Raw genomic sequence first — 25,517 nt, forward strand, 5'->3', positions numbered from 1 at the left:
CCATTTCACTTGGTAATGATGACGACAGATGATATAAAAAGGATATCCTCAATTGAGAAACTAGTATCAAACAGAAAAATCTCCGAAGACAAGTCTTCAATAGTTGAAAAGCTTAAGATTCAGTGGCCTCGATTCCAAAATGCGAAGTAATTTATAATTCAATACAAATATTCAAATTATATAAATTTTTTATTTCAAGAAGTTGATATTTAAAAAGGAACTCCAGCAAGTACATACATTTTGAATTGGGACCGCTTTATCCGGGAGGAATATTCATTGAATCTGCAAAGTTTAAGGATCTACAGAAACTTAAACAGTTCATACCACCTATAAATTATGCATTTTATAATAACTTAAAAATAAATTTGAGATCCAAAGATGGAGATATCCAGGAAGAAGACCAATATTTATTATTTATAAATTAAAACGCTCACAGTTATTTTTATTATTCATCTGAAGAACTTTGTTAAAACAACACAAATGGAGACAAAATGGCCTAACCATCAGTTCATATCAATATATATTTTTTATACGAATGCCAAAACGGCCTAAACCACTTTAATTTTTTTATTAACTGTTTAAAACAGTCTTTATATACATATGTAAACTAATACCTAATCATTAACCTAAAACAAATATCACAACTAATATGTATTTATGATTAATAAAAAAAAATATAAAAATATTTCAAAATCTTGTTTTCTTTCAACTTCGTTTATCTCAGAACCATTTCATTGTGGGTAAGGCCGTTTTGGCGCTGAGCGCCTCATATTATGCAGTGTTTTATATTGCAAACAATAATTTTGGAGAAAACAACAATTCGAATGGATCACAGCTTTTATATCTTAGCAAATTAATATCCTTCAAGAATGCCACCAATAAAAATTTAGACTAGAACTGCCGTGATAAACTATAAATCAAGAATTATGTGAGGTTATACAGACTTCGAATTCCAGAAAAAAAAACACCAATTATCGAGAGGACCAATACATACATATTTTATACGAATTATGGCGATTTTTCCAATGGGCCCGCAATTACGAATAATCGGGGCACGAATTATCGCCATTCTACTATATTTCCAATATTTAATAACTATAGGGGCCATTATTACATGTGTTCTTTTACTATCTGATGGATTTGAAAATGCAAAATAAACTAATTTGGAGGCATTAAAAGTATAATTTTCACATTGAAAGTTAATGACTTGAAGCTCCTCCTTGAAATTCAATCATCACTTTTAACTTTAAGTTAACCGGAACGCTATAAATCTGTTCGGTAAATCCAAACTATAACAAAAGAAGACTTATAATAATTGGGGTAAGAAAAATAATATTGGAATTTCAAAAATTTTTCCCGGGAAATCCCGTTCAAAAAATGTCGGGAATTCCCGGGAAATCCCGGGCCGGGTATTCCCGACCAGAAACTCTACTAGTCACATAAACTGGTGGTTGAGTGGGTTCGAATCTTCGTATTTCCTTTTTCACTTGCCATAAAATCTTCCGTCATTAAGAGATAGAAAATTAATATAATTTTTTTTTGTTATGCCATCTACCATAATATGGATATTAAGTTTGTTTTTCCGTTTGTAAAGCATTAACATAATAATTTGCGACCCTATAAAGTATATATATCCTTGATCAGGATAAAATTCTGAGTCGATACAGCCATGTCCTCTGTTGTAATCACTCTAGCGTCCGCAAAACTTGAGCTAGAGCGCTAGATTTTTGCATCCGAGTATCTTTTTACCATAGGCAGTTCGAAGATGGCTATATCGGTCCATGTTTTGGTATAGTCCCCATATAACGGTACCTCTCAGTTTTCGTTATTTTTAGGTTATTAACTACAATTTAAACTAAACTAGCTGTAATTTGACATTTAAGGTTCTTAGGTGCCATAACACTACTCCACCACAAGCTGCCAACATAAGCCCAAGTTCTATGTTCTGAAAAAAGCAGATAACTACATATGTACTAATTTTCATAAAAAATATATTTTTATTTTACATTTATTTGTTATTTCTAGACATTATAATATTGCACTTTCTTTGAAAAGGGTAAAACGGCTCATAATCATATATGTTACAGTTAATTGTTTTCAATACCGATTCGAAATGATTCCTCAGTTTATTGCAATCTGAAAAAAAAGAAGATTACAATTCAAATTCAAAATTAGCTGATGGGGCCTAAGTTGCAAATACTATTCTTCCAAGAGAATACTTTTCATAAATAAATAAATAAATAAATAAATAAATAAATAAATAAATAAATAAATAAATAAATAAATAAATAAATAAATAAATAAATAAATAAATAAATAAATAAATAAATAAATAAATAAATAAATAAATAAATAAATAAATAAATAAATAAATAAATAAATAAATAAATAAATAAATAAATAAATAAATAAATAAATAAATAAATAAATAAATAAATAAATAAATAAATAAATAAATAAATAAATAAATAAATAAATAAATAAATAAATAAATAAATAAATAAATAAATAAATAAATAAATAAATAAATAAATAAATAAATAAATAAATAAATAAATAAATAAATAAATAAATAAATAAATAAATAAATAAATAAATAAATAAATAAATAAATAAATAAATAAATAAATAAATAAATAAATAAATAAATAAATAAATAAATAAATAAATAAATAAATAAATAAATAAATAAATAAATAAATAAATAAATAAATAAATAAATAAATAAATAAATAAATAAATAAATAAATAAAATTCAAAATAAATATTATCTCTTCATTTGGGATCTTTCCAATACTACCACACTCAGAACAGATGTACATACTACTTACCCAATGTAAACCCACAAATTTTTATTTTTCGTAGATTGCGAGGAAACTTTTCATGTTGTATCAAATTTTGCAGTTTAGAGGGATCATCCTCATCGATTTCAACATGCATTTGTAACTCTAATTCAGGATTCAAAGAAAACATATCGAACCAGAAACCCATTATGTCATCGGAGGATTCATAGCAAAATATTTTAAGACAGGTGACACTAGTGACAACTGCTTGCAACGATGGAGAGGACGAAGATTTAAATATACTTTCTCGTACTATAAGTTCCCGCAATAATGGCAGCTCTTGTAAAATTCGAATAACATAAAATCCTTCTTCGGGCAAGGTAAGTGACAGCGATAACTTTTTTAGATTTTTTAAAATGAGTAGGTTATCTAATGTCAAATGCCCAATGCAAAAATGTCCATGCAATGTTAGGTTTTCTAACGCTGAATTCTCCACAAATGGTGAACGAAACTGATTCAGATCAAATCTTCCAGTGTTTAGCGTCTTTATTCGAGGAGAGATATGTAATTCTTTAAATTCTTCAATTCGAAAGTCCGTTCCATGGGCAACGAATTCAATTAGTTTGGGATTTGAATGTTCGTGCAGGAATTGTTGTAAATGATCTAGCAAGAGACCCTTACAAGAGATAAGATGAAGTGTAGTAAGATTTGGTGGTAAAATAACATTTTCTTCTTCACCGAAATCAGTGTTCCATATAGTCAATTGATGGAGTTGTGTTAAGCTTTCCAAGGCATGGACCATTTCAGTGCAAGAACGTTTTATCGTTAAAACATTCAAATTCCGAAAACTGTTTATCATTGAAGAGAAACTCCTATCAATTCCTTTGTTGCCTGTTTCCAATTGCATTAAAGGCAACGGCGATTGTTGGAACTCAAATTCATTATCATCTGAATCAAATAATATTGGTAGATTGGTCTCAATTATTTCCAAAGGAAGTTGTGTCACAATTTCATAAAAGTCTTTAAATTTTATATGGCAGATAAAAGATATTTTCAGCACAAACTTTTTCAACTTTACCAAACGGAAAAGTTCCTTGACTATAGCTGGCGCTATACAGCCATTTGTTGGTTCTATCTCAAAGTTATGAGCGTGAACTTGTAACTCTTCTAGATTCGGCAAATTATTTGTTATCTGGACCATATCATCTATTGTAAAGTCACCAACGTTGTACCATTGTAGTTTGACTAGATTCTTAAAGAATTCCATTCGTACACGAATATGTGCAAATAAGTCGTACACACTGCAGCCATAAAATTTCTGAAATTCCTCAAGATCTTCTGAGTTTCGGACTAAAATGCGATCTGTATCTGTGTCATTCGAAAGAATATAATTTTCTTCGTCATATTGATAAATCTCCAATTTGTTAAAGGTTATTGGTGATATGAATTGCAAGAAGATGCTTCGTAGATTTGCATTGACTTGTGCCAGTCTTAGTTGATCTCCAATGTTTAGAAATTTATAAATGTGAATCATCACATCGGAATTGAATACTATTTTATTGAAACTAGCTGAAGCCATTGTGCGTTTTTTACGTTTATCGCTACCACCGATTTCGACGAATGTTTAAATAGAACTGGTGTGTTGTTCTTTTCCACTGGCGCAAACATTACTCTGCATTGTAATACAGTGTTACCAGTATTAAGATTTTTTATACCCTCAGCCTTTAGGCTAAAGAGGGTATTTACACTTTGATACGACCAAAAATGTGCCTCATCGAAATAATGGTTTTAGACCCCAAGTATGTTTGTACGATATCCGTTTCAGACAATTTTGAGTAGATCTAGCAATGTCCGTCCGTCTGTCTGTCTGGCTGGCTGGTGCGCACGATAACTCTCGAAGGGATCAATCGATTCGGTTCAAATTTTGGGTATCGAAATATTTTGTCCAGATTCGATTTAAGTTCGAAGATGGGGCATATAGGTCCACTCCTGCAGGTACCTCCCCCACAAATGTTCAAAAATTGTCGGAAAACTTGTGCGCACGATAACTCTTGTAGGAAATAACCGATTTGGTACATACTTTGCACATCGTGTAATTTCTACCAAACTTAGATTAGGTTCCAATATGGACTAAATCGGTCTACTCCTTCGGGTACCTCCCACACAAAATTTCGGAAAAGTACAGTTTAGGACCTGGTCTCGAATCGCTTTGATTTTTGTTTACGCAAGTTGTATTCGCTGACCTCTATGCGACGCTGTAAGTTTCATTAGGGGCAAGTGCATAGTTCCTGAGAAAATAGCCTGGAAGTTACAAAAACCCCTATGACACCGTGTGTAGTGGTTGGAGCGCAAGATAACTCCCGAACGAATCTGCCGATTCGGTCCAAAATTTGGCTTTCGTAATATTTTGTCCAAACTTAGTTCAAGTCCAAAGATGGATTATATCGGACCACTCCTTCCGGTACCTCCCCCACAAAAGATCGAACATTTTCGGAAAATTTGTGCGTACGATAACTCTTGAACGGAGTAACCGATTTGGTCCATACTTTGCACATTATGAAATTTCTACCAGACTTAGATGAGGTTCCAATATGGACTCAATCGGTAAACTCATTCGAGTACCTCCCACACAAAATTTCGGAAAAGTTCCCTCAGGGACAAGTCCATACTTCCTGACAAAATAGCCTGAAAGTTGAAAAACAAACCCTATGACACCATGTTTATGGGTGGAAGCGCAAGATAATTCTCGAACGGAAATGCCGATTCCGACCAAAATTTGGCCTTCGTAATATTGTTTTCAAAATTAGTTTAAGTTCGTAGATAAGCCATATCGGTCCACTCCTTCAGGTACCTACCCCCAAAGGTCAAAAATATACGGAAAAATTGTGCGCACGATAACTCTTGATGGGAGTGACCGATTTGGTCCATACTTTACACATTCGCACAATATCTACCAGATATAGATCAGGTTGGAATATGGATTATATTTGTCCACTCCATCCCGTACCTTCCACACAAAATTTTGGATAAGTTCACTTTAAGACCTGCTATTGAATCACTTTGATTTTTGTTGAAGCAACTTATATTCGCTGCCTCAATTACGATGGTAAAAGTTGCTTTAGGGGCAAGTCCATACTTCTTGAGAAAACAGCCCAAAGGGTGTAAAAAACCCCTATGGCACCCCCATGGTCTATGTCGGTCCTTTCCTTTAAGTACCTTTTCCGCAAAATTTTTGATGTTTAATCCTAATCAACATTTTGTCGGTTCATACGACCAAAATTTTGAAACCCCCTAAATACATAAGTTTTTTTGTGAAAAAAGTGTTTCAATTTGCACAGGCTGAGGGTATATCTCTGTCGGCAAAGCCGACTGATACTTTTTTACTTGTTAAATAATATAAAATAGTCTCCAAAGCTGACAAATTTGGAGGTTTTGTCAAATAATCCAATTTGATTCTTAATAAAATACACCAAATATCCATCGAAATTATCGGATGTTTCTTTGAACACTTGCATTCTGTGGGAACAAATTATAAATGTTTGGTCTGTTCCTTTAATTCTTAAAATGGTAAAACCGGTAAAAGTTGTAAACTCGTCTCATACGAATTGTATTGTGTCTGAAGTAAAGGAACGATTTTCGAGTAAAAAGTGGTAAAACTTGAAGATTCTTGAACGTAAGGGAACAGAGCAGATAAAAGTACAGAAGAAACTAATGGTGAGATGTTTCGAAACTCAACACCAAAACAAGACGGATATGCAAAATTTCTCCACTCACAGATGGCAAAATGCCATGACAAAGAATGGGTGTGCCACTTCCTTGTAAATGCCAAAGATGATTCACCTGTGACAAGTCATTTACACGCATGATTCAACTCATGATTTGTCATCGAATAATTTGCTTAAGTATGAAAAGAAACTATGTAAAACTTCTCTACAAGTGGTGTGTTAGTAAACATCACTCGGACTCGGCGATAATCTGTAGGCCCCATATCATTGAACTAAATATGAAACGAGGTGCACTTATTGTCCCTTCTGGTATATTTTGTGTAACAATTATATTATATACTATGTATTATGCATTGCCACTGTGACGTTTTACACAATGTCAGTGCATTCAAATGATATGATTATTAGGGTTATGACTTTTTGACCTTTTTTCTCAAAAACGATTTCCTGTAGCAGGAATGAATGAACTTTTGCCTATTAATGTCAATGGTAACTTTCATTCCATTTAATTATTAAAAAAGGTCACGCACAAACCACTTTGAAATTATATTTTTGTGACAAATTTTACATTTTTTTTTGTAAATTTTATAAACTAAAAACGATAAATTTGAAAATTTGTATTGCTCCCACGAAAAGCCACATAACCTATGAACAAAATGAGATATTGATCATAAAAATCGATGAACATCTCACGTTTTTATTTACAATTAAGTGAAGGTATCACATGTTGAATCGAATGTATCTCTCGGGAAAAAAACTTTGACGATTTTTTATGATTCTCACAATTTGCAAATTAGTGAAAAAAGGATAACTCATTTTTATGATTGCGGTAGGGATATAATAAACTCTCATAAATTTATGACTAATTGCTCTACTGGTTCATTTATGGGAGTTACTACTTTACATTTAATGTATGAAGAAAAGGATTTGCATTTTTTATTGATGTGTGTTTTTTCGTTGACTGCAGAAACCACATTTATTAGCCTTTCAACACGGAGAAGAACAAAGAAACCTGGACAAAGAACCTAGTCCAGTTTCAAGCACCATTAAGAAGACGCATAGTGGCAATTGTGGAAACAGCACTGAGTGAAAGGAGTCGCATGCCCCTGAAGATACACGTCATTGGTCGCTTCAAATTTCTTCAGTCTACAGCTAAAGTAAAGTATTGAACTTCCCGCATATATCGGACCAAGCCATTCAGGCAAAACTAAGAACTCTTCTGAAATACTACGATAGCTGCAGAAGAAAACAAAACTTTGATCCAATGAGGGAACTATTTGACATCACTAATATAAAGGGCGAGTGGATGTGAAAAGAAGACGAGAAACTCTACAAACTGCAAATTGAGAGCAAAGGCCGCGTTAGTTATTCAAGCGGCAAACGTGCTGGTGTCAATACCATTCACCCGTCCAAGCGAAAGAAGACAATAGAAGCGAGTGCGCCCACATTTACCAGTTCAGCGATACCTGATTGTTCCGAAAGTGGCTCGGATTTTTACAACAGTAGCGCAGATAGTCCCTGGGAGGATGAAAATGCAGCATCAACGAGAAAAAGGACACATAACCAAACAGGCATTGCAAGACGCCTTGTTACAAGTTCAAAGATATCGTCCAATAAAGTAGCTACGATGTTCCAGCAGCTTTCCGCTAAAGGCATTGAAATCCCAACCCCATGTCAGTCAGCAATTCACAGGGCTGTCTACAAGGATGCTGTTGAAGAACCATTTGGTAAACACGCTTTATCTGGATAAGCGGAGCATGCATTTTGACGGCAAACACATTGAGAGCTATGAATATCAGGCAGTGGTCCTCAAGAACGAATTTAAAGAAATTAGATTGACTGCGCTCAAATTGAAAGATGGGAAGGCTAAAACAATCGCAGAAGGTATCCAGAATGTGTTAGAGGAGTTCAACCTCTGGGGCTCAATTGTGATGATTGTTGCTGATACAACAAGCGTGAATACCGGCAAAAAACAGGCGTTGGAGTTCGACTGTAGCAAATGTTTGAAGCGAAAGGTGTGCTGGATCGAGTTCTTCGGGTTGTCATGGACGATGAACTCCATGCGTCTACAATACTTTTTTGTGAAGGATTTGATGAAAAACTATGCTCAATTGAAAGCAGCCTTCAGTAATGGTACAACTTTGATTAAGGAAACAGGTGGCTGGAGAGACGACATGAAGTTTCTCTTCCACCTTACTCGTGTTTTCCGCCATTTCACTGAGAAGAGTGAGATTCCTTTTGTAGATTTTAAGCAGATCCCAAACATTTGCAATGCACGCTGGAACTCTCGTGCCATTCTAGCTCTACTTGCTTTTATTGTTCCGACCTGCCTGAAACACGGAGCAGGTTGCGTAAAATCTGTTTATTCATTTCTTATTCATGGGCTGATCATTGGTTCAGTAGTCAATTGTTCCGCTCTGAAGATTTCGCAGAACTATCTGCAGCTCTGAATGACTACCCAAAAGCTCTCAAATGCTTGAGTACTCATTGGAAAAAAGATGAATCTCCAATCAACATTGCCCGAAGCAACCAGTGTTGTGAGCGCGCGATCAAAGATATGCAAGACTTATACAACTCCTGCCGTAACAAGGACAACCTCCCACTGAGATTCATCCTCTCCAATGACAATGTGAACATTTAACTTTCTTTTGTGTTTCATGATCCTTGTTATGTTATTTTATTTTTATTTATTTTAGTTATTATTTACGTTATTATTTATATGTTTTTAATATCTACTTATAGTGACTCCAAAAAATGTCAAAAATGCATAAATAAAAATTTTCAAATGATTTTGTGCGTGAGGTTTTTTTATCCAATCACGTTAAAATTAAGATTTTATGTAATCTTATGTAAAAGTTCATCCCAATATGATACAGGAATATGAGGTTGTAAAAAAGTCATAACCCTAATGATTATACACATATAATTTTTACGAAAAAAGCTAGCTTCAATATGTAGAACAAAAGAAATACAGCTGTTTGTTTACAATATAAATGGCGAAAACAACAGCAAACGAATGAAAAATAAAATGTTGTCGTGCAGAAAGAATTACATATGGATTAAAAAGTAGCAGTTGTTATGCATAATAGGTATAATAAATACCGTATTAAATTCCCAACATTACATATTTTTGATATTTCATTTCAAAAAATTGATTGCTATCGATGTTATCGTTAATTTGTCATCACCATTAATTTGGAAATGAAAGTGCCGGAAATGTCTATGGTTTTTGAAATTTTGCACAAATAGTTCACAAAAATACATAAATATAAAAGAAAAAACAATTGATTTTATGTAATAAAAATATACAAAAACACATTTAATTTTCCTGAATAATGTGTACGTGTGTCTACGGACTTAAGGCCCTAGCAGAATCAATCGTCGCTCGCTTTGCTTGCTTCCCAAATGTCAAATTATAATGGAATGCCGGAGCCTCCTAAAGGGGAACGCATGCGGATTTGCAAAGAGGCTCTGGCATTCCTTTATAGTTTGACATTTGGGAAAGCAAGAAATGATTGTGATCTGACCTTTACTTTCTCACATTCAACATGCTGAAAAGTCGCGAAATTTATATTTATTTCAATGAATTTTACGTTAAACGGATAACATCGATAGACAAAACTACGCGGTGCTCTTCCAAACATACCTTTCATTTCCGGAGTATGTCTTCAAGGAAGAAAGATACAGGAAGCTTGGACTCCAAGTATGTTCCGTAGGGTTACGACTTTTTTACAACCTCGTATCCTTGTATGATATTTTGATGACTTTTTACCTAAGATTACATAAAATCTTAATGATAAAGTGATTCCATAAAAAAAGCTTCCGCACAAAAAGCTATTAAAGTTTTTTTTTTTCTGAATTTTAGAATTTATTTTTGAAGTCACTGTAAGCCGATATTTATCAGAAATTTATTAATGTTTCACTAATTTTATCATCATATCATTACATATGTATATGTATTAGGGTTATGATTATTAGGGTTTTGACATTTTTCCTCAAAAATGATTTCCTGTAGCAGGGATGAATGAACTTTTGCCTATTAATCACTATGCTATCGTTTATTCCATTGAAATATAAAAAAAGTTCACGCACAAATCGATTTTAAAAAAATAATTTTTTGAAAAAATGTATGAAATGAAAAAAAAAAATTTCAAAAAAATATATTTTTTGTTGCACGAATGAATAAATATAAGCCTACTAATAACTATAATAACGTTTATTTTATTCAAATATTAAAAAAAGTAGCGAAAAAAATCTCTTTATAAAAATTTTAAATTTTTTGTTTTTGTTAAAAAAATTATATTTTTTAATAAAAGCGTTTACGACATTTTTACGATTCTCAGAATTGAGGAAAAATAGTGAGAAATACATTTTATGTCATTTTAATTATCTCATGTAGCTCTAAAGTTTATTTTCAATTATATATCTGTTTTCAGTGACTTCAAAAAATTGTCCATAATTTTGATAAATTCAAATTTAAAAATCATTTTGTGCGTGAGGTTTTTTCACCGAATCACCTTATAATTAAGATTTTATGTAATCTTATGGCAAAACTCATCATGCTATGATACAGGGATATGAGGTTGTAAAAAAGTCATAACCCTAATTACATCACTGTGCAACAAAATGGAGGTGAAAGTATGGGGCACGGAAAATTCCTCTTGGGAAAGAAAGGCCTTGGCGAGTATATTAAAAACCCCGAAGGACAGATCCGCCGTTAGTCGAACTTCCGCGTTTGTCACGAAAACGCGACAAAAACGATTAGTTGTCAATGAGAGCCGTACCTAAAATGTTCTGAGCGACATTTTTGCAGAACATTTCGAAGCTGAAAAACTTCATCTTGTGGTACTTTTATAGCGACTCTTTAAATAAAGGACGAAAAGGATATTGAAGGAAGCGAGATACAGGGTCGAAGTGCTCTACGAAAATAATCCTTATTCGATTTGACTGCAGACATGTGATCTCAAAAATAGGCTAAAACAACAGTGAACAAAGGTATAACGCTAATTCCTGATGCCTTACAGGGTCTCTAGCAAAAATTTCTTCACGCCATAACGCGGAAGTTCCACTCACGACGGATCTGTCCTTCGGGGTTCTTAATATACTCACCAAGCCTTTCTTCCCCAAGAGGAATTTTTCGTGCCCCAAAATTTGTGTTCACAGGGTATTATATATAACTTTATTGCATATATCATAAAAATTAATAGTGGTTTGTGTGGGACCTTTTTCAATATTAAAATGGAATAAAAGTTATTTTAGTCATTAATAGGTAAAACGTAATTCATTCGTGGAACAGGAAATTTTTTTTGAGAAAAAAATGTTCGTTTTATAGGATTTAAAAAAAAGTCAAAGTGGTTTGCGCGGTTGTTTTTTTTTATAATAAAAAGGATTTAACGTTTTTTAGACATTAATAGCCAAAAGTTCATTCATTCTCACTACAGGAAATCATTTTTCAGAAAAAAATTTCAAAAAGTCATAACCCTAATGTTCCGACTGTCTGTCGATCTGGCTGGTAAGCACTATAACTTTCGAACGGATAGACCAATTTGGTCCATAGATTTTAGCTCGTCATAAAACTTAGATTAAGTTTGAAGATCTTTTAAATTTTTTTCGCAAAAGTGCAGTTTGACCGACTTAGCTCCGAGAATTTTTTTTGCGAGAAAACTTAAAATTTTACTCAAAATTATATTTTTGAGACTTTTCAAGCGTTTTTTAATAACTTTTTTCCCTAAAACGTACAGTTTTCCTGCAATCGGGCCTTCTTTTTAAAGTCCCGAAAACTTTGAATGGTAATATAGGTGTATTCTTACATGTCATGGTGCCACCGTGGTGCAATGGTATGCACGCCCGCCTTGCACGCAGAAGGTCGGTGGTTCGATTCCCCGGCCAGGCAACATGAAACATTTTCCAACGGTGGCAAAATACCCCTCAGTAATGTTGGCGACATTTCCTGAGTATTTCAGCCTTGAAAAACTTCTCTATAAGTGGTGTCCTAGGACACGCCGTTCGGACTCGGCGATAAACAGTAGGTCCCATATCATTGAGCTAAATATGAATCGGGGTGCACTCATTGATATGAGAGAAGTCTCCCTTGTCCCGTATGGGATGTTGTGGAACAATGTGTTGTTGTATTCTTACATGTCAATCCCTTGGTTTTTGATTGAGAAAATATTCTTACAACATTCCTAACAAATCCCTGACTTTATATGAATGTAACATTTATGATTAAATTTTTATCGCATATTTAAATTTTTCATCAAAAATAGGAAATTACAAAAAAGTCGATTTTTTTGAATTGTTGCATAAGCCAAATAAAGCATTATGAGCACGGAATAACAGATAACAGACAATATTATAACAAAATGTAAAAAACCCTACAAAAAGTGCGAAAATATCCAAGGTTTATATAGCAATTTTTGCTACCATTTTTGGTGGCGTTTAAACGACCAGTGACTTTAAGTGGGTTAATAACATCTTTCGCACCGTTTCACTGTGGGCGAAAATCAAATCCAGCGGCGCAAAAGCCCGAAAAAGTAACCTTGAGTTATATGAAAATAATTGATGCCGTCTTATTCTAAACATTTTGCTGAACCCAAAAATAATAAACAATATCGTGTTTTACGGTTTATATACCGTTATAACGGTACATACATTTGGAGTTTTTATTCGGGAATTGCAAATCGATTTTTTATACTTGCTTTGATCGTTTAGTTATGTGCAAGAAGTGAAAGTAAACAGTGCATAATTTAATTTTTTGTAACAGTTTGGAAGTGTTACTATAAAAAGAAAGTGATTACAAGATTTCTTACTGTTGTAAATATTCCAAAAAATATTATTTAATTATCAAGACACAGATATTCGACTATAAGTGGATTATATAGAGTATATCACATAGGATTCACGGGGATTCGCATACGGATATTTTTTTCATAAAGTATGTACTTCGAGGTAATTACTCCCAAAAATTTTCGCTGCTACTATTTGCAACTCTCTATTTTATCGCCTTTTTAGGAAAATTGTCATCAAAATAAGTGAGCTGTTCGAAGTGTGGCTGAACCGTGATAAAACAACTGGACAACATTCAGCTGTATTACAATATATGCTACAAAAATTACATTTTATTCAGGAAAAAGACAATGAGGAATATAAAAAGGTTCAATACCTTGCCAAGCAGTTGTGTAAACAATTTCAAAAAAATGGACTGCTTCCAAGCGCATTAAAGGTTATTTTATACGTAAAAATGCGGAATGGTTAGATGAAGAAGTTGTATTTCTACCCAAACGAAATACAACAAAACAAATAAACGTTGAAAACAGTAAAAAAAAAAAAAATAATCGGACGACCTTTGAGGTCGTACTCAGAAGCTTCTAAAAAAAGAAAAGTATCAGACTTGGTTAAAGCTTCTTTCGATGATGAGCTCGTCCGTGCTACAAGATTAAGCCTATATAAACGTGGTAAAAGATATGCAGCTCAAGTTTTGCTTGAAATAGAAGAATATCCTGAATCTTCTACAACGATAAAGAAAATTTTGAATAAACCTCAAATGAAACCATGTACACCAGAGGAAGTTTTGGCCCTGTATATTGATGGCAAATATACGAAAAAGTACCTATATTTTAATGCAAAAGGGGGCTAAAGAAAGAAATGCAAATATTTATCCATCTTACGACTCCATTAAAAAAGTTAAAAAAGACTGTTATCCGGAAAATAGTTCAATTTTCATATCCGATATTGAAGTCAAATTGTAAGCCCTTGTAGATCACACAGTGCAGAGACTATTTAGTGCCCATGAATTCTTTCTAAACTTGATGGGGTTGTGATGGAAGTTCGAATCATTTAATATATAAACAACAATTTGCAGACAACAATCAAAACGCATCTGATGCATTTTTGTTTTCACTTTGTCTTGTACCCTTACAACTCGAGGTAGACGAAACTGTTATTTGGAAAAATCCTCGGCCACCATCAACGAGATTCTGTTGGCCCATTAAATTGAAGTATGAACAAGAATCACGTCAACTGATTCAAATCGAAGTTGAGAAAATTAATAATCAAATAGAGAGTATAGCTCCTACTAAAGTGGACAATTTGAATATAAGTGTAAATCATACATTTTATTTCACGATGATAGACGGAAAGGTGTTTAGTACTATCACGGAATCATCTACTCAATCCTGTGGAATTTGCGGAGCTACTCCTAATGCTATGAATGATCCAAACAAACTTGAATCTTTAGCACCAAATATTGAAATGCACAAAAACGGATTGTCAACTCTTCACGCTCGAATACGATGTCTTGAGTGTTTGCTTCATATATCATACAGACTAGACTTTAAAACATGTTAAGTCCGGACTTCTGAGAACAAAGAAAAATTCAATGTGAGGAACAAAATGATTGCCGACAAATTAAAACAGAAATTGAACATTCTTGTTGATATCCCTAAACCAGGATACGGAACCACAAATGATGGTAACACTGCCAGGAAATTTTTCAGTGCAGAAATTACTGGAATCCATAAGGATTTAATAAAAAACCTTGGGATTATATTGACCGTATTGTGTTCAGGCCAAGCAATTAATACACAGGCTTTTAAAGAAATTTGTGAGAAAACGTATGTGTTGTATATTAGTAACTATTCATGGTACAAAATGCCATCAAGTGTGCACAAAATCTTAAAACATGGGACTGAAATTATTGAAAGTGCTGCATTACCAATTGGCATGTTTTCAGAAGAAGCTTTGGAATCACGAAACAAGGATCTTCGGAATTTTAGAGAATTTTATACTAGAAAAATGTATAGACAACAGACTATGGAAGACCTTTTTCACAAACTACTCTTCACCTCTGATCCAATGATATCATCCATATCAAGAAATAATAGTCCATCTTATGGCAATAATGAACCGCTTCCTGCAGAAGCAAGATGTCTGTTGTTAGAACCTGATGATAGTTACGAAACATTATATTCGGATTCTGAGGATTAGTAGAAATACTTAAAATTAAGTTGTAGCATTACTTTTTTGTTTTGTTCCGAATTCTAGTAAAAAAATTTAAATACAATGTTTTTCAAGAAGAATAAAAATTACTAAGTTATATTACAAAATTGTTCCTTTATTTTGAAGTTAGAAATACGTTGTTCTGGTGCCGTTATGTGGCGGGAATTCCAAAACATGTCCACAATTCTTGGTAGATAACTTTCTTAAACCTAAATATCATAAATTGGTCTTAAAATTTAGCTCAAAATATCAATGTGTAGACAAATTGGTTGGAAAATTTGGCGAATAACGTCAATATACCTAAAATCTGAGGGCTATACCAAAATCTGGACCAATGACCCTTATTTTTTGGAAATAACGATTTTTACCCCTGAATACCCTAAATAGAAATTTACAGGTAAATTGACTGCAAAACGTTGTCTAAATACACAAAATATCTTATATGGCTAGGTACCGTTATAAGGAGGATATGCTATAGCGGTGAGCTATATATCCCATATACAGTGTAATAATAGCTATATATAAGTAACATCTGTACCAAATTTTAGCCGCGTATCTCAATTAGTTTGGGAGTTATTAATTTTTCCCCGCTAGATTTGGATTTCGCCCACAGTGCGTTTTCAACTTGTTACTGATGGTAGCCCTCGCGGCCTATATCACGACGCTACAATTTTTTACAATTTTAATCCATATAATTGCCCTTAAGCGTTAACGAACCCACGGCCACCTACTAAAATGCCCAAGAAATCACTCGAAAAGAGTGCCAAATTGGCATGGCTTCCTAGCTAGAGTTGGCACCGATTTCAAAATGTCATTTTGAGAAAAACAGCTTGTTCAACATATTGTTCCGATTGGCTTAAAATAGGCCTGTACAAATGCTTTAAATTTTCTAATATTTACAATTGGTGGTCACCCCTTTAAATAATGGGTTAGTAGGGGGTTTTGTATTGAGTATTTTTGCTGGAAGCTATCATGTATTGAAAAAATGATATTAAACACATCCAAACAATATGTTACGATCACGTTTGTTTATTCAGATCATCAGGAATATTTTTTCAGATGTTAGTGACTAGACAAAGATCGATTTTTGATAACTTCTATTTATAGGAAACATTATAACAAATATGCAGATAGGAAGTATTTTTAAGACTTTTTTTCTTTGAAAGTCAAGCCGGTATTCGATCTTACTTAGTTGGACCTATAGAGAACATTCTTATGAAATTAACTATACCGATGTAATTGTATAGCCGATACACCTCGTGGTTCATACGACATCGATATTCATCGTCAACTAGGGCTACGAATACTCGCTCGAATTCACTCTAATTACACTCGGGAGTGAAACTCTTCTCGAATTCGAGCAAGATGATGAGGGCAACTTGGCCCCTCCTCACGACAAAACAAAAACTTACTCCACCCCCAAATAATCTTGTCCCACTCCCACCGAGAAATTACCACCACCCATCAAATTTTCACTCGCAAGTAAATCAGAGCTTTGTCGTCAAAGCAGATTATCCCGTAGATCTTTCAAAGAATTTTTCTCTCATACACATCATGTTCTGCATCATCTGATTGCGCAAGTACCCATGATTCGGAACCATACATTAGCACGGGTAGTATCGCTGTCGTAAAGTTTCCTTCTTATCGGACTCCAAAACAATTATTTTTTAAATAATTCGCGACTGATACTCAAGCAACATGTTTTGTTGCTGACTATCATAGAAACGATAGTCAGACTATCGATAGTTTGCCAGCTCTAACGGGTAGTACCACTTAGTTAAGTTAAAGTATCATCTGTTGGCAATAAAGTTTTTCTTCTTATTTCACACCTGATGTTGTTTGTTGTGTTTATGGCTGTGCCATAAATTAAATTATAGAAACCAACTTCTACAGTTGACCCGAGTTCTAGGCACCATCACCATGGTCCTGTCACTGTTTACTGCCAAACCCACATAAGCAGATTCTCCTTCGACCTTCTTAAATGTATCAGTTGTGCCTTTTCCAACAGAATGTTGAATAGGTCACACGAAAAGCTGCCTCATTGTCTGAAATACCTTTTGGTGTTAAACTCTTTGGAGAGGTTATTTCCTATTTTAACTGAGGACCTAGTGTCAGTTGAAGTCATTCCACAAAGCCGAATGAGCTTTGCGGTGATATCAAAATCAGACATGACTTGGAATATCTTTGAATGTAAGGAGCTGCCCAAGACTGCTTTATAATCGGCAAAAATATGGTAGCTGTCGATCTGCAACTCTTGGGTCTTCTCCAGGATTTGTCCTAGGCTAAATATCTGGTAAATGGTGAATTTGACAGGTCTAAAGCAGCAATGGTATGGTCCAATTATTTCTTTGACTTTAGTCGTTCGCACAACATCCCTGACATTATCTTTTAGGCAATATGGAGTAGACTTGTGCACCGGTAGTTTAAGCACACAATTGTACCTCCCTTCCTGTGGACGGGACACAGGATGTTCAGGTTCATACTGTCGGATACACGTTCTTCCTGCCAGTTGGTGCTAACTATGTATCAGCTAACGTGCTTATCAGCGTGTCGCCTTCGGTTTTGAACAGTTCGGCTGCTAAGCCATCGGTTCCTGTTGTCTTATCATTCTTCAGTCGGTTTATTGATATCTTTACCTTATCATGGCCGGGCGGTATGCATTCAATACCATCTTCTAGGAATGGATCTATGGTAAGTCGTATGTCGTCTTCGCTAGTATTGGATACCGGTAGTTTGGAAAAGTGTTCTTTCCATATCCAAAACTATTAGTTCGAATTTCGTAAAATTTTCGGACTTCATTCTGGTTCCTTTACATCTCGATTTTTACACACTTACGCTTTTCCATTTTTCTTCTTTTCCTGCGTCAAATACGTTTCTCATCTCTCCTTATCTTCCGATACCTCTCTCGTGCGCCAAGCGTTCCTACTGATTCTTGAGAAGCCCTATATGCGGCATTTTTTCTCTTCGCTACCAGCACGACACTCCTCATCATCTTGGCGAAGATCTCTGGTAACCAAGTATGGATTTTGCGGCTGTTTGCATGTCATAGATAAAAGTCTTAATATATAACGGAATGTCTGCGAAAACAGTGATTGCAAGACCAATTTTCGACGAAATGTATTGGTAAACAAATCAGATGATAGCGAAAAAAAAAACATTTAGTAGAAAATCCTTGAATTAAAGTCTACTTTCAATATAATATTTGTTGTGAGAATAAATTAATTTTGTTTTTTCACAATAGTCTGGCTTAATACCATTGTTGTTGTTTTATTTTTTTACAACAACTAATTTATTAGTGGAAAAAGTTTGGCCTTGTGCGCCAAGGCAGAGAAGACTAGTTTCGATCTACGCCACTGGATCTCATCAGTTTCCTTGTTTCGTGTTTTTGGATATTCTCCACCGAAGTTATTTTTCAATAACTTTTTCAACAAAAAACTTTTTGTACCCAAAAAACAATCGTCAGCTCGAAGTATAAAGATGAACAAAGAAAAAACTTCATTGAGAAGTTTTTCTTTGACAACCTAACACAAATCCGACGAAAGTGTTTGCGAAACCAACTAAACTCGAACAATGCCAAACTTTTTCCACTAATAAATTAGTTGTTTTAAAATAATAAAACAACAACAATGGGATTAAGCCAGACTATTTTGAAAAAAACAAAATTGTATTAGCCTATGCCAATAAAAAACGACGCCACCAATGTTCGATAGAATAAATTAATTGTAAATTCATTTTAGGTACTAAAAGTTCTACAAATTTGCATTTTTTAAGAATGCCCAATGGTTCTCAAAGCTATATGAAACAAATTTTGACTAGTTTAGATTTTTCAAACCAAAAGAACAAAAAATGCAGTTTCTTTTGTGGGACAAATTTTTTTGCAATACATTTTTACAATAAGTTTTCTTTTGCTGGATATTTGACAAACTGGTTTTATTATGTAGTTTCACTATATTTTTATTATTTTTCACTACATCAAATATTTCTGGGGACAAACGAATCAGAACTCGGAGCAGGGCATAATAAAATACTGGCAACACTGTTGTAATACCAAATTTTCTATTAAGTGGCTAAAAGTTGGTAATACCAACTTTTCTATTAAGGTATCTTGCAGTACAATAGTAAACTTATTAACAATTATTTTTATCATTTTGCGGTTTGTCATTGACTCACAAGCTAAAGCCCACTTGCGACATTAGTAATGCATGAACAATAAGTGTGAAACATACTTTAGAATAAACGTTTTTTTTTAATTATCATCGAATATTAATTTGGAATCAAGAGCAACTCACAGAATCATGAATTTGTTAACTAAAGATATCTCATTGCCGTTAATATCCACAAAAATAGTATTATATTATCTAAAATCGAAACTCATTACTTAAGATTTCGATGCATTTAGCGGAAAATTGTTGGTTAGACCCCAATATTCAATTTGGGACTTAGTTCAGTGTTCAGCAGCAACAACAAATTCAATGACACCCCGTAAAGCAGGGGTGCTCAGAATAGTTCGTGTATTAGTAGTGGTAAGACACTCTCTCCATTACTAAGCAATAGCAAATGAGAAATAAAGAGAGAATACGTGTGGTTTGTTTTTACGCTACCGTAAGAAAATGATCAGCATAGCCGTAAAGTATGCAATAGAAAAGTATGGTGCCTGACGCTGATTTGGATCTCCCTTGTACTCTCAATGAGCGTAAATTTGTTGTTGCTCACAACGTGTTAGCATCTACAGCAGCGTTAGGCCATAGAATAAATTCATAGACATTTATTTGCTCTCAGCATTTATCTTCGAAATTTTCGAAAATTGGTAGATGGCGTTAGTAGTTTTATTTAAAGTTACTATAGATTTTAAACTATTTATTCTGATAAAAGACAAAATATGGATAATCTTTGGCCAGATCTACATCCTCATATAAACAAATCCAAAACAATATTGTAATTTGCCCCAAAACATTGTGCAATTGTGTGAAAAGATTAGGCACTTTGCATACTGGCGACACCTACAAAAAAGAAGCACACTACAATTCTCTTTGTCTATGAATTTATTAGTCTATGGTTAGGCACCATACTTTTCTTTTGCATACTTTACGGGGCGTCATTGTGTGAGTGCATGCTTTTTCAATGGGTTGAATTGTGTGTGTAGAGAGAGCAACGTTAAATGAGCGCACACGGGCGCCTAATTTCCTGACCTGGATCTACACCACTGATGGGCAGAAATGCTCGGCCTCACACACAAAAGTGTAAAAAATACATGAGTCTCTCGCAATTTGCCCATCATTGATCTACACCCAGGTCAGGCAATGTGCGCTTGCTGAGAGCAAGTGAGCATACATTTCAATGCATTTTACATTGAAGTTTTCGCTCACTTGCTCTCAGCAAGCGCACATTGCCTGACCTGGGTGTAGATGTAGGTCAGGCAATTAGGCGCCCGTGTGCGCTCATTTAACGTTGCTCTCTCCACACACACAATTCAACCCATTGAAAAAGCATGCACTCACACAGTGACGCCCCGTAAAGTATGCAATAGAAAAGAAGGGTGCCTGACGCTGATCTACACCAGCCATGCACGCGTCTTTACGAAAGAGTTAACTACAACTCTCTTTCCCTTTCAAAAACCCAAAATAGTATTCTCTTCTTGTGCACCATTGATCTACACCAGGAGGAGGCATTGTGACTCACTGACTAAGTGAGCGTAAATTTGTTATCGCTCACAGCGTGTGTAGATGCTAACACGTTGTGAACAACAACAAATTTACGCTCATTGAGAGCACAAGAGAGACCGAAAAATGTTCTCTGCCTCACTCTGATCTACACCAGCCAAGATCATCCATATACGTTAACGTATGTGAGAATAACAATTAGTCGTCGTTGAGCAGCCGACCAGTAAACATGTGGATGGATATACGCATAATTTTAGTGGGGACACTGAACAAAACGGCACACACCCACCACATGTTTGCTGGTCACAGGTCTAGCAACCACTGAATGCTGATACAAACTTTCTTGTGATTCCCTCACTACTTTACTCAGTTTTTTAATTTGAGCATCAATGATCTACAACACTGATGGGCAAATTGCGAGAGACTCATGTATTTTTTACACTTTTGTGTGTGAGGCAGAGCATTTCTGCCCATCAGTGATCTACAATAACCAATTTACGCTCACTTAGAGCACATGGGCTCTCTTGTGAGTCACAATGCTTTCCATTGCCCTACACCACTATGTGGGGAGGGCATTATAAGTTGGTTTTGGCCAAAAAGTTTGTAACGCATCGAAATAATGGTCGTAGACCCATACTTATATATACCAAAATGAATGTCTCGACGATCTGAGTCGATCTGGCTATGTGTGTCCGTCCGTCTGTCCATCTAAACCTTGTATTCACTCTACAGATCGCAATTTTGATCGGATCGTCACGAAATTTTGGATGTTAATTGGGATCCTGGAGTGGAAGAAGCCTATTAATTTTGGAGATGGTCGGATATTATTTAGGAATGGGCAAAAAACGTATATGGATAAAAAGACAACGTTTTTTCCAAAGCGAATATCTCAGCTTCTATATGGGGTATACCAAAAGCAAAACCTGACAATGAAAGTAGAAAATATCACCAAAGACATAAATACAACAAGATAAGACATTTTTTTTGCTATCATTCTTCAGTGAATGGCTTTTGAATTTAACATAATGTTATGTTACAATGCAAAAGTTGGGAAGGACGAAGTAATAGGAATTACTGGAAAACATGGACTCGGAGTTCGAAACGAAAGAGGTGACAGACTGGTGCAATTCTGCCAAGAACAACATCTTAAAATAACAAATACCCTATTTCACCTGCATCCTAGAAGATTGTATACTTGGAGATCACCGCAAGACAATCGCGAAAATATTGTAAGAAACCAGATTGATTACATACTTATAAAAATTACATACTTATATATTGTTCATGTGTCACAAAATGCACAACGTGTCCTGGAGCGGATGTTCCCTCGGACCACAATCTTTTAGTTCTTAATCTCCGTACTAAATTAGCAGTTATAAGGCGAAAAATTAAGAAATCTAGAATTGATCTGCAAAAAATGAAAGACCCAAACGTGAAAAGGGATATTAAAGCGCAAATTAATCACAAACTTGAAGTAATAAACAGTGATGATCTGGAAAATTTATGGGATAAGCTCAAAACAAACATCACCACCACCACAAAGGAATGTCTAGGAAATACGGATAGAACCTCAAAAGAAGAATGGATCACGAACGAAATAAAGGAACTGCGGGAACAGCGAAGCCGATACAAAAATATCAACTACGAAATGTACTGGGAAATAAATAAGGAAATACGAACTGCTACAAGGGCTGCAAAAACCGATCTACTTAATAAAAAATGCCAAGAAATTGAATCACTACAGAACCTGCATGATCATTTTAACCTTCACAAAAAACTAAAGGAAGCAGCTGGCGTCTATAAGCAGACTTCTACAACAATATTACTTGACGAAAATAATAAAGCCATTTTTGAGATATCAGACAAGAAAAGGGTATGGAAAAATTATGTAATGAGATTATTTAATGATGAAGGAAGAACCCCATATGAAGAAATACAAATCAATCTGACTGGGACACAGATAACTAAGAACGAGGTAGAATACGCACTCAACGCTCTTAAGGAGAATAAAGCATCAGGCCCTGACGAAATTCCCTCAGAGGTACTGAAATTGATAGATGGAGATAATATAAACCTACTCGTAAAACTCTTTAATCACGTATATGATACCGGAAAATACCCGTTAGACTGGCTTAAATCAAGGTTCATTACTATACCAAAAAAGAACAACGCCAAAAGATGCGAAGAATTTAGGCTTATAAGCATTATGAGTCATGCATTAAAAATATTCCTGCGCATAATACATGGACGTATATACTCTAAGTGTGAACTGTCAATGAGAGCCACTCAGTTCGGTTTTAAGGAAGGAATGGGAACTAGGGAAGCTCTACTAAGCATTCAAATATTAATACAGAAGTGCCGAGATGTACATAAAGATGTATATATGTGTTTCATTGACTATGAAAAAGCCTTTGATACCGTCCTTCATGATAAGCTAATGCACATCCTCACAACGATTGGAATAGATGATAAAGAAATACGATGTATAAAAAACCTATACTGGAATCAAACGGCATATGTTGACATTGATGGTGAATTGACTGAGGAATTTTCAATTTCAAAGGGCGTCCGACAAGGTTGCATACTCTCTCCGCTACTATTTAATATATATTCCCAGATGATATTTATGGAAGCCATCGAATCGGAGAAAATTGGTATAATCATATACGGAACACTTATTAATAACATACGATATGCAGACGATACAACACTATTAGCTGGTAGCATATCTGGACTTCAGAAATTAATCGACAAACTTACACATGTAAGTGAAACGTATGGACTTAAAATCAACACTAGGAAGACTAAATACATGGTAATAAGTCGAAATAACTTACCTAGCAACTTCAATTTAAAGATTAACAACTCCGAAATTGAAAAAGTCAATACCTTTAAATATGTGGGAATCAATATAAACGACAAATGGAATATATCCAATGAAATAAAGTGCCGTATAGAGATGGCTAGAGACGCCTTCTATAAATACTACAAAGTACTAACGAGTCACGACATTGGTATCCAAACAAAACACAGATTTATAAAATGTTACGTGTGGTCTGTTCTTTTATATGGCGCAGAAACTTGGACGCTAAAAACAAGCGACATGATAAGACTCGAATCCTTTGAGATATGGATATACCGAAAAGTTCTAAAAATACGGTGGACAGACCGAATGAATAATAACGAAGTTCTTAGGAAAATGAATGCAAATAGGGAGCTAATAAGAACTATCAAAAGCCGAAAAGTGTCATATGTGTCCCAGATCATGAGAAATAACAAATACAAAATACTGCAAAACATTATCCAAGGAGTGATTGAAGGAAGACGAACCAGGGGCAGAAAAGAACTCTCCTGGCTGAAAAATATCCAAACCGGACTCCAAGACGAATGAAGCCTTCTAAATGCTGCGAGAAATAGAGATCTTCAATTAATATGAAATGTTCTAAAATATTCACTTTATCACTTAAAATTGTAAAAATATTGTATAATCGCATATATCCGAACATCGGATGTGCAAATAAAGAAGAAGAATATGTTACGATATGGTGATATAACATTTTTTTCTTTTATACATTTTTACGTATTTAACCGAATTTACCGATCCAATTGACATAGAATTATTCTTGAATAGATCCTTGAATTCATAAATTTCGTTTCTGATACAGTAATTTCTGGATACCTGCATTATTCATAGCTGCATTTTGGCGTTACCTGTCCAAAAATATGTTTATAGGCAACTATTCTGTAAATTCCGTTCAATATATTATGTTTTGGTGCACATTCAATAGCTGCATTTTCGGCATAGCTGCATCAAAATTTTGGTGATTTTACTTCAATTTGGTTGTAAAATTTACATATATCTGCACAAGAAAAATTTTTAATTTGTTTTACGAACTCAAAACAATGATAAAGTTCAGTCACTCTGATTTTGTACTGATAAGACGTGTGCAGAACAAATACAACACAAGAAAAGATAATGAATTGTAAAAAATTGTAACGTTTTCTCTCCCGAATTTAAAATGTCTCTAACTTTATTATTTCAACATTGCTTATAGCTGCACATCATATGCACGTAAATAATATTGAATATATCGGCCTTGTTGGGCAGGTAAGCGAATTTAAGCTTCCTGCATTTAAGGGATTGCTGCACAAGTAGTCGTGCAATTTTTGATTGTGCAGGTAAGCAAAAAATACTGTACCATTACATGAAATGTTCCTCCTTGGTTGCGATTTTGAATTAACTGCAACCTGTTAAGGGTAATGTTTCTATACAAAATTTCTTAAACATTTTTTTGTTGCATGCATTTTGTCTAGTCTTAGTTGTATTTATGTCTTTGCATTATATAAGTCTC

At 34.4% G+C, this 25,517-nt stretch overlaps 1 protein-coding gene across 1 annotated transcript; it reads right to left on the reverse strand.

Annotated features, from left to right (window-relative positions):
• Positions 1 to 1,971: 1,971 nt before the first annotated feature.
• LOC141402301 (uncharacterized) lies at positions 1,972 to 4,419 on the reverse strand. The gene is made up of 2 exons (XM_073983231.1): positions 2,832 to 4,419; positions 1,972 to 2,136 (listed from the first exon to the last, which is right to left on the reverse strand). The coding sequence occupies exons 1-2, from the start codon at positions 4,360 to 4,362 to the stop codon at positions 2,009 to 2,011; spliced, it is 1,659 nt and encodes a 552-aa protein (XP_073839332.1). The 5' UTR covers positions 4,363 to 4,419; the 3' UTR covers positions 1,972 to 2,008.
• Positions 4,420 to 25,517: the final 21,098 nt, after the last annotated feature.

Source organism: Musca autumnalis, unplaced genomic scaffold, assembly GCF_047663935.1.
Source record: "Musca autumnalis isolate F117 unplaced genomic scaffold, ASM4766393v1 scaffold_4, whole genome shotgun sequence".
Classification (NCBI taxonomy): Eukaryota; Metazoa; Arthropoda; class Insecta; order Diptera; family Muscidae; genus Musca; species Musca autumnalis.